Source organism: Perognathus longimembris, chromosome 4 (assembly GCF_023159225.1).
Source record: "Perognathus longimembris pacificus isolate PPM17 chromosome 4, ASM2315922v1, whole genome shotgun sequence".
In the NCBI taxonomy this organism is placed as follows: domain Eukaryota; kingdom Metazoa; phylum Chordata; class Mammalia; order Rodentia; family Heteromyidae; genus Perognathus; species Perognathus longimembris.
In genome coordinates this window covers 15,031,822-15,046,913 of record NC_063164.1, presented here as the reverse complement: position 1 = coordinate 15,046,913, position 15,092 = coordinate 15,031,822, and the positions used below count along the sequence as shown (strand labels likewise).

The following is a 15,092-nucleotide window of genomic DNA, read 5'->3' as shown; positions in this document are numbered from 1 at the left end:
TTGTCTTCCTGGCAGATTGAGGTCCCCCCCCCCAAAAAAAGTGGAGAAACAACAAAAAAAAAAAGCTGGTGCTAGTGGCTCCTGCCTGTAATCCTAGCTGCTCAAGAGGCTAAGATCTGAGGGTCGTGATTGGAAGCCAGTCTGCCTAGAAGTCTGTGAGATTCCAATCAACCACCAAAAAGTAAGAAGTGGCGCAGAGACTCAAGTGGTAGAGCTCCAGTCTGCAGCTAAACAAAGGGGTAGCGCTGAGGCTGGGTTTGAACCCCAATACAGGCACAAAATTTTTACAAATGTACCAAAAGTGATTTCATATCTGCATGTAAAATGGTAGTTTTAAGTTTAGCCAGAAATGATGACAAAATAGAGTAACTCATAGACTAGTCAGAACTATATAGCAAGAGATTCTGCTTCTAAAATAAAAATACAGCGTAAGGCTCAGATACACAAGAGTTTCACATATATGATGATCAGCTAGTCATTCAAAATTTGTCTTCTGAATTCTTCATAGTATGGAAAATTTTGAGCAGTTTAGGGTATCTAGTATCCTGCTCATGCTTGAATAAATGTCAGCAGCATACCCACTTCCACCCCAAGTCCTTCTAACAACCAAAAAAAAAAAGTCCCATGTTTCTAAAATACTCCCTAGGGGGCAGCAGCACCACCATGTGGCTGATGGTCAGCAATCAAACACCCTAAGGCCAACGGTCCAGGCTCTTTCTTCTTCCAGTAATGATCCAGCTCTGGTTATTTATTCACCAAACCTCCATGAGTCCTTCTGGTGGAGAGATGAGTGTAGGTCTTCAGGACCGCCCTTAAGGAGCTCAGGGGCTCTGCTTGGCTTGACCCAAGGATCTACAAAGCTGGTGCTCACCCAGAACATGCACCAAAGCCAACCCCAAGCAAGGGACAGCCATTTTCATCTGATGCCAAAACAAACTGAGTTCTGCTAGGGCTCTAGGATGCTAGGAGCAGGGATGAGGGATAGTTTGAAATGGGAGGTTTTGATAGTCTTAACAATAGGGAGGTTCTGAAACATGGCTAGCAAGATGATAGGATCAGGAAGTAGGGAGGCTTAGAGGTAGATACGAAGAGGATCTTTAAGGGCTGCCGCAGAAGGAAAAGGCCAGGCCATGCAACAGAAACTGTTTATTGAAACTTCAGTTCTACAAAAGCGTGAAAAACCCGGATACAAAGCAGGGGCCAGAGAGGCCTGTGAAGAGAACACCTACAGAGGAACCAGAAGAGAGGAAAGTCTTAGAGCAGGAAACAGATTGGAAGACAAAAGGTCAAGGCTGAAGGTCCCACCAGTATCTGGCTCCATTACTACATCAGGGGATGGGGATGGAAAGCTCTGTCCCCCCATAGACCCTTCCTGCAGCAACTCCTACTTGGCACTGTCAGTCCCTGGCTCTCTGGCTTCAGGAACATCACACAGGCCCCATGTCAAAGCTTCCTTCCTCCCCTCCCTGCTTCCCTCATATCCTTCCTTTACCTTTCCAACCTAGGACAGTCAAACGCAAGTCTGTAAGCACCTTGGGAAACAGAGATGGGCCCCCCCCCCCGGTCACTGAACTGAGGCTGCTCTGGGCACTATCACTGCCCTTGGCCTGCCAATCAGCCTCTGAGGTCTAGGAGAGTACATGACCTTCAGTCCTTCTGCCCACAACCTCTTAAGCTCCTACCAGGAGGACAGGGAAACACCAAGGACCCAGAGAGGCAGCAGAGATCTAATCAAGCTTCCTTCTTCCAGATCTAAGGAACTCCCAGATCCTCTTAGTGCAAATTAGTCAAAACTCTTATCTAGCCGGGGAAAATGAAAGACTTGAGGCGAGCCAGTTCCATGACACTGAAAAGGGAACATTGCTGGGGTTGAGGGAATGGGGGGGCCGCAGGGCGCCAGGGCCAAGGTGGGGCCAAGCCATGGGTGTGGCCCCAGGGGCTGGAAGGCCCAGTGGGTACCGTTCGGTTAGGGTGTTGGCAAGCATGGCAGGTTGGAGGATCTCTCTGGAGCTTCTGGCAAAGGGGGCAGTTATGGAAAAGAGTGGGTGGGGCAGGGGGCTCTGGAGGAGGAAGTGGTGGGGGGATCAGAGAGGCAAGAAGACTGCCCCAGAGTGAACGCAGCCTGACGTCGCCTTCCAGGCAGCTGGAGATGTTAGGAGACACCAGGCACTGTGTCACAGGGGAAGGTATACAGGGCTCCAAGAGGCCCTTGGAGACTAGTCCAAGGTTGGGGGGACCAGGTGATGGGCTGCAGGACAGCCCCAAGGACTGGTGTATTACAGCTACCGATGCCACAGCAAAGGCCACACTGCTCACGTACGCCATGGCTAACAGGCAGGACAGCTGCAGGAGAGAAGGTAAAAAAACAGTGGGCTGCTGACTGTCTTGTACTCACACACGAGTACAGGGACACACACACACACACACACACACACACACACACACACACACACACACCCCCCCGTCTCTGAAGTGGAGCTCCCTGTATCCCACTAAGCCTCCCCATTCCATCTATATCTAATCTCCTAAATCTTTCAGCATTTGATTTTTGGCATCCCACCCAGCCATCAGCCTGTTCAAGCTCCTCTCCTCCCAAATCACTTCTCACCTTAACCAGACGCTGGCAGAGGAAGCTAAGAGCCAGTTGCCAGGTCGGCTGCTCCAACAGCACGCACAGGTCTGTGTAGGTGTACCAGCCCCGCCGCCGCCCCTGATGCTCAGCAACACTGGTAGGGAAGGAGAGAAAGGGAGTCTGGAACTCTTGTCAGCCAGTCCAGAGGTCCCCTCTCACCCATCAGGACCTATCAGAAAGCACTGGAGAACTAGTTAAATGTATAGATCCAAAAACTGCCTACAGATCCAGAAACTGAGACTTGTTTTGTGTTTGTGTATGTATGTGTGTGCCAGTGCTGAGATTTAAACTCAGTGCCCTACGCTCTCACTTGGTTTTGCTCAAGGCTGAAGCTCTGCCACTTGAAGTTTTTGCTGGCTGATTGGAGATAAGAGTCCACAGATTTTCCTGGCTAGGCTGGCTTCAAACCTCAATGCTCAGACCTCAGCCTCCTAAGTAACTAAGATTACAGGCATGAGCCACCAATGTCTGGCTAAGGCCTGAATTTTAAATGAGTGGCTACCACTCTCCCAAAGGAGGACTGATGGGTTTGGGAACCACAATCTTGGGCAGTTCTGTCTTGACTCCTCCTTTGCCAAAGTTACACAGACCCTTGTGTCTAGATCCCATTACATTTTACTTTCTAAATCCTTTGGCCCCTGTGCCCACTTCCTAGAACCTACCAGCTCTCCAGCCAGCTCAGCACCTCAAATATCTCTCGAGGGTCTGTGTAGAGATGCCAGTCCTGTGGGTAAGAAAAAAAAAGAGCATAAACCAAACTTGGATATGAGCCAGTGACCTGGGAATAAGAAACAGCCACCCCCACTACCACTATTGACACTTACCTAGCACCTGTGTGTGCTAGATACTATCTTGAGAGCATTTTTTGTATTAAGTCATCACCCCCAACCTGGTTTCACATTACACTGTCATTAAGGAAAAGAGGGGGAAATAACCCTGAGAATGGTCCACGTTCATAGGGAGCTCAGAATGTAGGAGGTAAAGAAAGATTGTCAGCAAGTACTCAGAACTCAACACCACAGGCTCCGACTCAGTGTGCCCCGTGGGGCCCTAGAGGAGGCGGCAGAGGGAAGGAAATCACTCCTGACCTCACAGCTCCAAGAACCTCCACGAGGTCAGTCCTGAAAGGATAGGAAAGGAAGAGACGAACACAAAGGCACAAGGAAAGCAAGCAGAGAGATAAAGACATTACTGAAGATGGAGTAAAACACAAGGATGACAGGAAGGTAAAGACCGGCCAGGGAACCAGAGCGAAACAGAAAACAGACACTCACCATGGCACTCAGGAAGCCCCTTTCCAAGGCATTAAGAGTGGGCACTGGCACACCACCAGCAGCTCCCCATTCATCGTTGAAGACCTCCTCTTCCTCCCCTTCGTCATACAAGTACTTACTGGCCACCATCTGCAGAGAAATCAGAAGTGGGATTGGTAGAGCACACAATGGACTCCTGACTCACTAGGGAGATGAAGATGGGGGGGGGGGGGTGGAGGTTTACCATGGAGATCAGAAACAAGTCAGAGGATGACACATGCTGCAAGTAGTCTGGGTTTCGGTGCCGGAGCCGTTCAATGTACACCAGAGCTAGCATCATAGCACAAGGGGAGATGCATGCCTCTCTAGGAGGTAGAAAATACCAGTAATTAAACCCAAGGGTTTTTTACTTCTGGTCTTTACATCTTCTCTTTAGGGACAACCATTCCCCCTTCTCTAGGACCCAAACATCGCATACAATCCCCTTCAACTCCAGGCTCACCGGGACACATGAGCTACATATTTCTTCTGGAGTCTTCGGATAGGGCTGGGGGCTGCCTTTTGGAGCAGTTCCACAGCAATGTCTACAGGGGACAGAAGCAGGGCAGAGTGAACAAACAACTCCTTCCCTTTCCACTAGTCCTCCACTGCAGAGCCACAAGTCTGTGTTGACTGAGGCCTTGAGGACATGCCACAGTAACAAAATAGATGAAATTTTCCCAAACTAAGGCAAAGGCCCATCCCGAGTTTGAAATTTCAGCTCCTCCTAGCAGGAAGCCTTATTCTCTGGGACTATTATCATCATTTCATTTTTCTATTGTACAAGGAGGTTTCCATTTATATTTATATGCACAATGCCTCTAAATCAGAATCATCCCTTCCACCATTCTCCCCCCCACCTATCCCATACATACCCAAATCGTCTTTCACTTACCCTTTCACATAATTAGACTAAGTATTTTGACTATCTGCCCACCATTCCTATTTCCATTCATCGACACCCCCTTCTCTTAGCCGCCTCTTCAGTCAAGACCTTTAGCTTACTAATACCTACTTTGTTGAACTGTTTATTGTCCAAAGGGGTTACTCCACAGAATCTTGCTCTTGCTTACATCATGCTATATATATATATGCATATGGCCCTATATCTGTTTACATGTTTAATATTTTAAGCATGACACCCATATATGACAGAAAATACTTTTCTGAGACTACCTTCTTCACTCAATGAATTTTTTTCAAAGTCTATCCATTTGGCTTATTGCTCAGTTACATAAATTAAACACATTTACATTTCACTAGTGTTCATCTGAGAAATCAAGCCTTATTTGGGAACATACAATAAATATTCTTAGAAAATTAAGTTTCTGATATACAAATTAAAAAAAAAAAGTATCAGGACTGACAGATAACTTCCTAGTGGAATGCTCGCAAAGTACTGGTTCCCCAGCAAGAAGGGGAATGAAGAAGGTGTGCTAGCAATTTGTGAGGTTTTTGTTTTTTTTAATTCACGTGGGCTAAAAAGAATGTGAATCATATTGCATTCTTGAGCCAAGCACCAGTGATGATGAGGCAGCACGGGTCCCAGGGTAAATAAACCTCCAGGCATCTATCTGCATGACTGTTGACAACCCCATTCACCTGCTTCTCCTCACTCGCCCAGTCACACCACACTGCCTGACCTGCCACGGGGCTGGAGAGCTCCTCCAGGCTGCAGTCAGCCTCCCAGTCCCAGCCATAGTACAGCCTCCTTCGGATTCTGGCACTCAGCTTCTGGTGTCCCGGGAGGAACTGCAACAGGACAGGGCGTGGTGGAGGGTGAAGGGCAGGGAAGGGTAAGCTGGCGATCCCGGCTCAGGCTGGAAGGTGGGTGCCGGGAGGGCAGACTTAGCCCTGAGAACTCAAGATTGTTAGACCGGGGTGGGGGTGTGGGGGAGGGAGGCACGGTCAGGAGGAAGACACTGAGCCCCCTCACAGAGAGCTCCTCGATGAAGGCCTCAGCAGTCTAGCCAGCCCCACTTCCCTTCCTGTACCTTGAGGCTCCGCCTCAGGGCCCAAACCACCGAGGAGGCCTCGAGTAGGCACCGCTCCCGAGGCTGTCGCTCAACCTGGGCAAGCAAGCAAGCCAGCCAGCGAGCCCTCGGTCCCCGAGGCAAAAACAGACGCCTCGCCCGGGCGGCCAGCGGCGGGAGGTGGTGGAAGGGGGCGGGCTGGGGCGCTCACCGTGAAGTCCTGGAAGCCGGTGAGGGAAAAGGTACCTTCTTCGTCCAGCAGGAGCCCGGCCAGGTCCATCACGCCACCAGCCGCCAACCCTGCGAAGGCAGAGCCGAGGGAAGGAGCTACAAGCGGCCGGCAAAGCCGTCCCGGACCACCCGATCCAACTGCCCTTCCTGCCGCCCACCCGCCCGCCAGCCTCTCTCCAGCCGGCCGCCGCCCTCGCCCGCTCGCGCAGCCCCCTCCCCGGACGGCAGGCGGGGCCCGGAGCGCCCGGAGCGCCCGCGGCGCCTCTTCCTGTTCCGCCCCGGGCGGCGCGGCTCGGGACCAGGCCGCCCTGATGACCAGTGTGCCCGGCTCGCTCACCTCGCGGAGCACTGGGGGAATCTGGCTGCCGAGCGCCTGCTGCGTCCGGCGTCGCGTAGTCCCGCGTTAAAAAAAACAAGCCGCGAGCGCGTCGCCCGCGAGTCAAGAGCCCGGCCGGAAGTGCCGCCCGCCCAGCCCTGCCCAACCCAACCCAGCCCAGCCTTCCACGGGGGCTGCCGGGGAGCCGCGAGCCCCGGGAGCTCGCGGCCAAGTCACGGAGCAGGGCCCCCAGGCGCCCCGGCGCCTGACTATCGGGGGTGGGGGGGGGGTGGGGGCAGTTCCTAGGGGACCTCGGCTATACCGAGGCGAACAACGGCGTTCAGGCAGATCCGGTAGCGAGGTGAACGTGAATGGAAGGGAAGGAAGGGGAATGAACAGTGGCTGCCAGCTGTTTGTTCAAAGGTGGGGGGGGGGGGAGTGGAGGGCCAAAGGGCCGAACAAATGTGGTACTCCGCGGGACACTGTGTTGGAAATGGGACTATAAAGCTTGTGGGTGGGGGAGGCGGGAGGGGGGCCAGGGAGAGAGGGTGCCATTATCCAAACACCTAACCCCTCGGTGCATCTTTATACCAGCAATAACGTTTTTGAGGAGAAAGGGAGGAGGGAGTATACTCAACGATGTCCGCAAACCTATCAGTGGGAGAACGGGACAAGGCGGAAACTTGAAGTTTTTCACTGTTATTGTACCTTCGTAGTTTGAAAACTTTACGCCTTGTTAAACGTATTTTGAAAGGTGACTCCGGCAATTAGATGATCTCAAGGGAATATGAAGCCTCAAAAAAATAAAAATAAAAAGTTAAGACGTGGCCTCTCCCCCCCCCCCCAAAGTAAGCAATACGTAAAACAAGGTTTTATTTTTGCACACACCTTCCGGCCCCGGTTCCCCGCCGGAGGATCAGTTAGGAAAAGAACGCTGATTACGAGGAGGCCAGGAAGAGGCGGCTTTCAAGTGTGTGTCGAGTCACGCTCCAGTGTTTGTTTACCCGCGGCGGGGAGGGGGACTGGGAGCACGGGGACGGTCGCCGCCCTTCCGCGTTAGCAGCCCGTCCCACCACCGGGCACCGCGCGTCTGGAAGCCCACTTCCCGACCCCGAAGTCGGGCTCACACAGGATACACGAACCGGCGCCAGACCTGCTTAGTCCCTGTGATCGTACGGGAAGAAGAAAGCCGGCAGCCCCGTCCGGACCTTGACCCGCCGCGCGAGTCACGACGCGGCCAACCCGAACGCGCCCCGACCCAGCGCAGGGGGTCAGGGCAGCTTCCCGTGCGCACGCGCAAGCCGCCCCATCCGGGCGGTTTGGTCGCGTCACGTGACGGGCTCGGCGCTCCGAGATCATGTGACACCCGTCCGCAGGCTCCGCTCTGCTTGCGCCCCCTTCCGCTTGACGCGCCCCCGGCGGCGGCCGCGCAGCCCTGGCTCCTCGCGGGCTCGGGCAAGCGGCGGCGGCGGCGGCGGCGGCGGCGGGGATATGGCGAGCGGCGGCAGTGGTAACACCGGGGCGGGTGGAGCCTCCGGGCTGGGCCTCGGCCTGGGTCTGAGCCTCGGCATGGGTGAGGCCACTGGCGAGGCGGAGGAGGAGGCGGCCACGGCCGAGGCGGTGGGACGCCTGGCTACCGCGCTGTGGCTGCGGCTCCGCAGCTGGGAGGCCGCGCTGGCGGCGGCGCAGCGGCTGCTCGTGTGGGAGAAGCCGCTGCACAGCCTGGTCACGGCAGCCGCGCTCAACGGCCTCTTCTGGTAACGGCCGCGGAGGAGGGGGCGGGGCCGGGCTGCGCGGGAGAGAGCGGGGGCGGGTGGGACCGGGAGGCACCCGGGGCACCTTTCCGCTTTGTGGGCTGTCACTTGGCCTGAAGCGTCAGTCGTCCCCCCAGGTTTTGAAGGCTGCCTGCTGTCAAGTAACCCGAACGGTTTCCCCAGCCTCGGGGCAGCCCAGGAGGCCTAGGCAGTCAGTTCCGAGTTCCCGGGAGCCTTTTCACCTTTTACCGTGTACACCGGAGCCTCGTTCGCCCACTCCCAGCTGAAATGCCTGTCTCTCCCCAAGGTTGCTGTCTTCATCCTCCCTCCGGCCCTTCTTCCTGCTCAGCATCTCACTTTTGGCCTACTTTCTGCTGGATCTCTGGCAGCCTCGCTTTTTCCTTGACGTTTCAGGTGAGCTTCAGCAAGCACCCGTAGTGCACTTGCTTTGTGTTTGGCCCCGCTGGGTGGGATTTGAACAGTGAAGAGTGCTTGCTTTGCATACATGAAGCCCTGGGTTCGATTTCCTCAGCACCACATATATAGAAAAGGCCAGGAGTGGTGCTGTGGCTCGAGTGATAGAGTGCTAGCCTTGAGCAAAAAGAAGCCAGGGACAGTGCTCAGGCCATAAGTTCAAGCCCCAGGACTGGCAAAAAAAAAAAAAAAAAGAATAATAACAATGTGTAATACCTCCTACTTTTGGTATCTGGAGAAAGTGCTATGGGACCAGAGAGGAGGGGCAGCCCTTTCTGCCTTGAGGATCTCCCTGTACCCCTAGCCACCTAATATGTACCCCCTACTCTCTCTATAGCATCATCCCCTGAGGAGCCACACTCTGACAGGTGAGTACAAGGTATCTTTTTGCTTATTGGTTCCTCAAAGAGGAACAGTGCTACAATATTTATAGGCACAGTCCTAACATAGTGAAAGGACAGGCAACAAAACACAGAATTCTACTTGGGCCTGGGCTCCTATGCAGGTGTTTTATGTGCCAGCATTTTTTGAGTCAGCGGGTTGGGTGCCCTGGGGTTTTGCTTCCCTGGACTAGGACAGCCTCCCTTGGAGAGGTGGGTTGTTTTTTTTTTTCCACTTGGTTAGACTGATATTGTCAACAATCTCAGAGAGATTTGAGCTACTAGGAAGCTGGTCTCTGAGGCCTCCAGGGGTCATATCCTGTCTCCCCAGTGAGGGTGCGGGGTCAGGCGCCCGGCCGCACCTGCTGAGTGTGCCTGAGTTGTGCAGATACCTGGCTGAGAGCTGGCTCACCTTCCAGATTCACCTGCAAGAGCTGTTGCAGTACAAGAGGCAGAATCCAGCTCAGGTAACCTCCCCTACATCCTAGAACATTTCCTTGTGCATGGTGGGGGATGAGAGAAAAGTGAATGAGCAACGTTTACTGCAAACTTCCTGAATTGGTGGATTTGGGCGTCCTCTTGACTAGGCTAGACTGGATCACTGAGTTCCTAAAGGAAATACCTGCCCTTCCGCCAGCTGAATGGTACTTTCTTACATACCTGAGTGGATTGCCTAGATCAGCTTACTTTTTTTTTTTTTTTTTTTTTTTTTGGTGGGTCATGGGGCTTCAACCCTGGGCCTGGGCACTGTCTCTGAGCTCTCCAGCTCAAAGCTAGTACTCTACCACTTTGAGCCACAGCGCCACTTCTGGTTTTCTGGTGGCTAATTGGAGATAAGACTCTCACAGGCTTTCTTGCCTGGGATGGCTTTGAACTGCAATCCTTAGATCTCAGCCTCCTGAGTAGCTAGGATTTCAGGCGTGAGCCGCCAGCGCCCGGCTCATCAACTTAGTATTTTTCATGGACGGTGTGCTCTTCTCTGCAGTTCTGTGCTCGAGTCTGCTCTGGCTGTGCCATACTGGCTGTGCTTGGACACTATGTTCCTGGGATTATGATATCCTACATCATCTGTGAGTAGGGTCTGACCCTGCCCTCCAAAGCCCTCTCCCTTCTTCTTTCCCTTGTCTGACACATGAGAAGGCTGTGTTCTCTCCGCTCAATTACCCATTTCTGGAGGTCTCCAGGGGTTCTATATAGCATCCATGTCAGCAGAAGCATCATCCAGGGAAGAGGGCAGTAGATCTGGGGTGGGGGTGGGAGGGTGTTAAGAAGGTGGTGTTTCATTGGGGAAAGGACCTCATCTTCTTCCTGTGTAGGGACCAATTGAATGACATATCTTAGGAAACTGGCATGGGGAGTTCTGAGTGGACTTTCTAACCCATAGTGCTGAGTATCCTGCTGTGGCCCCTGGTGGTTTATCATGAGTTGATCCAGAGGATGTACACTCGCCTCGAGCCCTTGCTCATGCAGCTGGACTACAGCATGAAGGCAGAAGCAGATGCCCTGCATCACAAACATGACAAGAGGAGTAAGGGACTCTCTTAACCCAGGAGGGTAAAAGATGGGGAGGCCTTGGCTTATGGCTTATACTGTGCTCTGGAATTTAGATCATTTCCAGTTCTTTGATCATGTTTGTTCCCCACCATTGTCCTTGCTGGTCACTGCCTTATTGCTCTTCTTTAGAGCGGCAAGGGAAGAACTCACCCCCAGGAGGTGATGAGCTACTGGCAGAGACAGAGAGTGAAAGCGAGGCGGAGCTGGCTGGTTTCTCCCCATTGGTGAGGTCCAGGGGAGTTTGGGTGTCAAATAGGAGCTGGGGAAATCTGGCTGCTTTAGAGCTGCTGTCTCTAGTTAGTGGGAAGCAAAAGGTTTGGGGGCAGGGTGCTCTTACCCTCACTTGTGTTCATCTTGGTTCTCTTACAGGTAGATGTGAAGAAAACAGCACTGGCCTTGGCCATTACAGACTCAGAGCTGTCAGATGAAGAGGCCTCCATCTTGGAGAGTGGTGGCTTTTCTGTGTCCCGGGCCACAACTCCACAACTGACAGATGTCTCTGAGGGTATGGAGAGCTTTGTGTTTCTTGGGCTGGTTGTACTCTGGCTTTCCATAAAGGTTTCCTCCAGGGCAGCTGACACTAAGCTCCTGCCCTAAGCTCCTGAAAGCTTAACTCCTTAACACTAATCCCTGGTCTAGAGTTCCATATCCTACGTTCTTGTCTTCAACTCATTGGCTGTTGTGACCATCAGAGTAGACCCATCTCTAACCCTTTGTTCTCTGCCTAGATTTGGACCAGCAGAGCCTGCCAAGTGAGCCAGAAGAAGCACTGAGCCGAGAGCTGGGGGAGGGGGAAGAGGCAGAGCTGGCCCCTCCTGAAGACCTTCTAGACACCCCTCAGGCCCTCTCGAGGCAAGCTCTGGACTTGAAGGAGGATGAACAAGCAGATGTGGCAGCCAAGGAAACCTTGCTTCGGCTCTCATCCCCTCTTCATTTTGTGAACACACACTTCAATGGGGCAGGGTCCCCCCAGGATGGAGTGAAGTGCCCTCCTGGAGAACCAGTGGAAATGCTGAGCCCAGAGGCAGTGAGTGGTGACCTCACAGCTCCACCCAGCACCCTCTCACCCCAGCTTTGCCTCACTGAAAATGACCCAGTTCCCTCCCCCAACCCCTTCCCCTCTGTGCTCCCACCTCTTCCCCAGGACTCACCCCAATCCTCCCCTGTCCCTGAGGAAGAAGAGGCACTCGCCACTGAGGACTTTGAGTTGCTGGATCAGGGGGAGCTGGAGCAGTTGAATGCAGAGCTGGGCTTGGGACCAGACACACCCCCAAAACCTCCTGATGCTCCACCCCCTCCTCCCATGGGGCAAGACACCCATTCTTTGCTACAGTCAGACCGTGAGGCTCAGGCCATGGTTGAGCCGTGAGTCTTGAGGGAAGGAGCTGCAGGCACAGTAGGGCTTCCTTGCTAGGGGTGTCACTGTTTCCTCCTTTCCACCACTCTGAGGAGGGGCAATGTTGGGGAGGTTGGCTGCCAGTAGCCAACCCACCTTCTGCCTGCCTGCCTGCTGGCCTGGGCCTGGTGCGGTACCTGTGCCTAGGATTGGTTTTAAGTTTGTAAATAATTTTCCATTTGAGTTAGTGGATGTGAACAGGGCTAGGGAAGTCTTTTCCACAGCCTGCATTTGCCTCCCTGCCTCATCTCTATTTTCATTCCACTATGTCTCAAGCCCTAGAAATCTAACCCTTTCTTTTTCCTCCTATCCTCAGGGACCTGTGCTGCTCTGCCCTCGTGTCCTACTGGTTGTTTAGTTCAGGCACTTTATATAATTTTTCTATCCTATTCCACATTCCCTGAGCTTTTGTGTCCCTGCTGTGTCCTGTCCTTAGCAGCGCAACCCCTGCCTTTTGCCAGCTACTACTTCCCACAGGCACTGGCCATACTTTAGGATAACTCCTGGTATGGGAGGTTAAGAGTAAACCTAGAGTGGTTGGTTAGGCCAGTAGCTCAACACTTAGGTCACTGTAGCCTTCATAAACTACACTGCACTCTCATCCAAGTTCAGCCCTTTCATGATGCAGGAAAGCAGAGACCCAAAGCACTTGACCAACACTCGGGTTGCTAAAGATATGCTGTCTTGTTGAGGTGAGGGGCTTCCTTACTGTCCTAGAGAGGAAGGAGAAAACCTGATCTTCTGGGCTGTGGTGGAGACACCATCACCAACCTGCACGTGCGTGTGCTCGCGCGCGCGCGCACACACACACACACACACACACACACACGGGTCTGGAATTGGATAGTAACATCTGTGCAGGTATTGACTGGAACAATAAAGTGATTGGCTAGAACTGCTGCCTGCTTGCCTGCCTGCCTCATGAGCTGCCTCCTACTCAGCACTTTGTCCATTCCTCACCCTTCCTCCCTTCACCCTGGCCTTGCTCGCCGCTGTTTATTTACCTCGGTGCAAAACAAGGCCAGAAGCAAAGATTCCTCTTGACAAGCCTAACTGCCCCTGTGTCATCTTCCCTGACTGTGTGATGTGCTTAGTGAGACTTAGCATGTGTGAATAAAGAAAGCGTATGCAGGAGGAAATTGCTTTGTCTTCCCAGTCAATAGAAACGTGGAGCCATAACAACTTTTCTACCATGTTGCCTAGACTTTTAACTGCCTTCTGTCTTATGTGCTAACATCCAACTTGCTCAGCCCTGATTTATTTTTACTGGGCAATCCAAACAAGCAATAGATACTTTAACTAATTTTAGGCCAGAGAACTATAGAAGTAATATCTAACATTTTGAATGTATAACATGCTTGGCACTCTTCTAAGTGACTTATGTGTACTAATACATCTTCACAACTCATAAGATATATATTGCATTTTATTAACTGCATTTTACAAACAAATTAACTTTCTACAAGGCCCAATAAATAGTTGATCCAAACCCACTGGCTTCAGCAAACACATTCCACCAGTAAATGTCTGTTGACTGATAGGGCTTAGAAGGAAGATGAAAGATGCCCAAAGATTTGGGAACTGTGGAGAGAGAATATCTTGGCTCATGAGGGATGGACTCTTGGCAGTCCTTTTGGGAAACAAAGCCTGGAACTAAGCAGATGGTCTCCTTGATGATGCCCTAGTTCATACTCTAAGCCCTTGGCTGTATGTACCATATGGTAATGCTACCTGTATTTTTTTTTTCCTTTAAGCTGGAGCTTGATCCCAAAGTTGTCTCCATGCTAGGCAATTGCTGTATCTACCTCTTGAGCTGAGAACTCTGAGTTTATTTCATATTTGCTTGAGACACAATTGACTTTTCCAGTTCTGTCACTGAAGGGACATAAACTAGTCATCTAGAGATTTTTGCAAGAGAATGAATAAACAGTTCTAATCAACAAACGCAATTTCAGGAAAATAGAATTAACTAACTGAAAACAATGGCTGTCCAATGTTCTTGTAAAGAATCTTGCAGTTTGGAGGTAGAATGGGAGTCCTGGAGCTGATCAAAGCAATGCCCATAGGTTTGTATTTCATTGAGGGTCTATTTTGTGTATGAGTGTGTGCTGGTCCTGGGGCTTGAACTCAGGGCCTAGGTGCTGTCTTTGAGCTTTTGTGCTCAAGGTTAGCTCTACGACTTAAGCCACAGCTCCACTTCAGGCTTTTTGTTGGTCAATTGGAGATAAGAGTCTCTTGGACTTTGCTGCCTACGCTGGCTTTGAACCTTGATCATCAAATCTCAGCTTCCTGAGAAGCTAGGATTACGGTTAGGAGCCACCAGTGCCAAGCAAGGGTCCTTTTTTTTTTTTTTTAACATTCACTCCAGTCTACATGCTCCTACATGTTTGTCTATCAGGTGTCTTGGCCATTTTGTGCCCATTGATTAAATGAACAAAAGAAAAATTTTTCCTAGGAGTGCAAGAAAAATGAGCAGAAGTGTAAAACCTACAATTAGGGTACAGGAAAAACAACCATAGAAAGTGTAAGTGGGAAGTGGATATGGTAGTTCACACCTGTAATCCCAGCCCTTGGGAGGCTGAGACAGGAGGATAGGGAGCTATATATGGATCTGCCTGAGCTATCTATGAAGACCCAGTCAAAAAAAGAGTTCAGGCTGAGGAGCTATAATACATAAACATATGTAGTATCTATTATATGTTATATATACTTATTATGTATTATATATACATAAATATATTTATTACATATATGAATCTAAGGGACTACTCAGGAGACAAGGAAGGGGAAAGGGAATAAGAATGAAAAATTCTGAAAGAGGATGAATATGGTTGAAATGGATTACAACTACAAAAACTGAACAAGGAGAATTGTTGAAACTGTTTCACCATTTGTGTGTGTGTGTGTGTGTGTGTGTGTGTGTATACCACTCCTGGGGCCTGAGTGCTATCCCTGAGCTGCTTTTGCTCAAGGCTAACACTCTACCAGTTGAGCAGCAGTACAACTTCCAGCTTTTTTTTTTTAAATAGTTGATTGCAGATAGAATCTCACAGACTTTTCCTGCCCAGATGGCTTCGAACTGTGATCCTC

At 51.4% G+C, this 15,092-nt stretch overlaps 2 protein-coding genes across 6 annotated transcripts; one reads left to right on the top strand and one right to left on the bottom strand.

Moving 5' to 3' along the window:
• Positions 1-1,131: 1,131 nt before the first annotated feature.
• Cnppd1 (cyclin Pas1/PHO80 domain containing 1) lies at positions 1,132-7,562 on the bottom strand. 3 transcript variants are annotated; one of them, XM_048344725.1, is made up of 9 exons: positions 7,333-7,562; positions 6,109-6,197; positions 5,568-5,676; positions 4,388-4,469; positions 4,130-4,250; positions 3,907-4,035; positions 3,295-3,356; positions 2,609-2,726; positions 1,132-2,343 (listed from the first exon to the last, which is right to left on the bottom strand). In XM_048344725.1, the coding sequence occupies exons 2-9, from the start codon at positions 6,175-6,177 to the stop codon at positions 1,801-1,803; spliced, it is 1,233 nt and encodes a 410-aa protein (XP_048200682.1). In that variant the 5' UTR covers positions 6,178-6,197; positions 7,333-7,562; the 3' UTR covers positions 1,132-1,800. The 3 variants fall into 3 exon arrangements, with proteins under 3 accessions (XP_048200682.1, XP_048200683.1, XP_048200684.1); XM_048344726.1 differs by lacking the exon at positions 7,333-7,562 and adding an exon at positions 7,153-7,171; XM_048344727.1 differs by lacking the exon at positions 7,333-7,562 and adding an exon at positions 6,466-6,591.
• A 358-nt stretch (positions 7,563-7,920) lies between these two features.
• Retreg2 (reticulophagy regulator family member 2) lies at positions 7,921-13,141 on the top strand. Of its 3 annotated transcripts, none has more exons than XM_048344721.1 (9): positions 7,921-8,201; positions 8,506-8,612; positions 9,010-9,040; positions 9,384-9,519; positions 10,038-10,122; positions 10,437-10,580; positions 10,736-10,830; positions 10,976-11,111; positions 11,335-13,141. In XM_048344721.1, exons 1-9 carry the CDS (start codon positions 7,936-7,938, stop codon positions 11,973-11,975), a joined length of 1,641 nt encoding a protein of 546 aa, XP_048200678.1. In that variant the 5' UTR covers positions 7,921-7,935; the 3' UTR covers positions 11,976-13,141. The 3 variants fall into 3 exon arrangements, with proteins under 3 accessions (XP_048200678.1, XP_048200681.1, XP_048200680.1); XM_048344724.1 differs by having other exon boundaries at positions 7,937-7,954; XM_048344723.1 differs by having other exon boundaries at positions 7,940-7,954; positions 9,472-9,519.
• Positions 13,142-15,092: the final 1,951 nt, after the last annotated feature.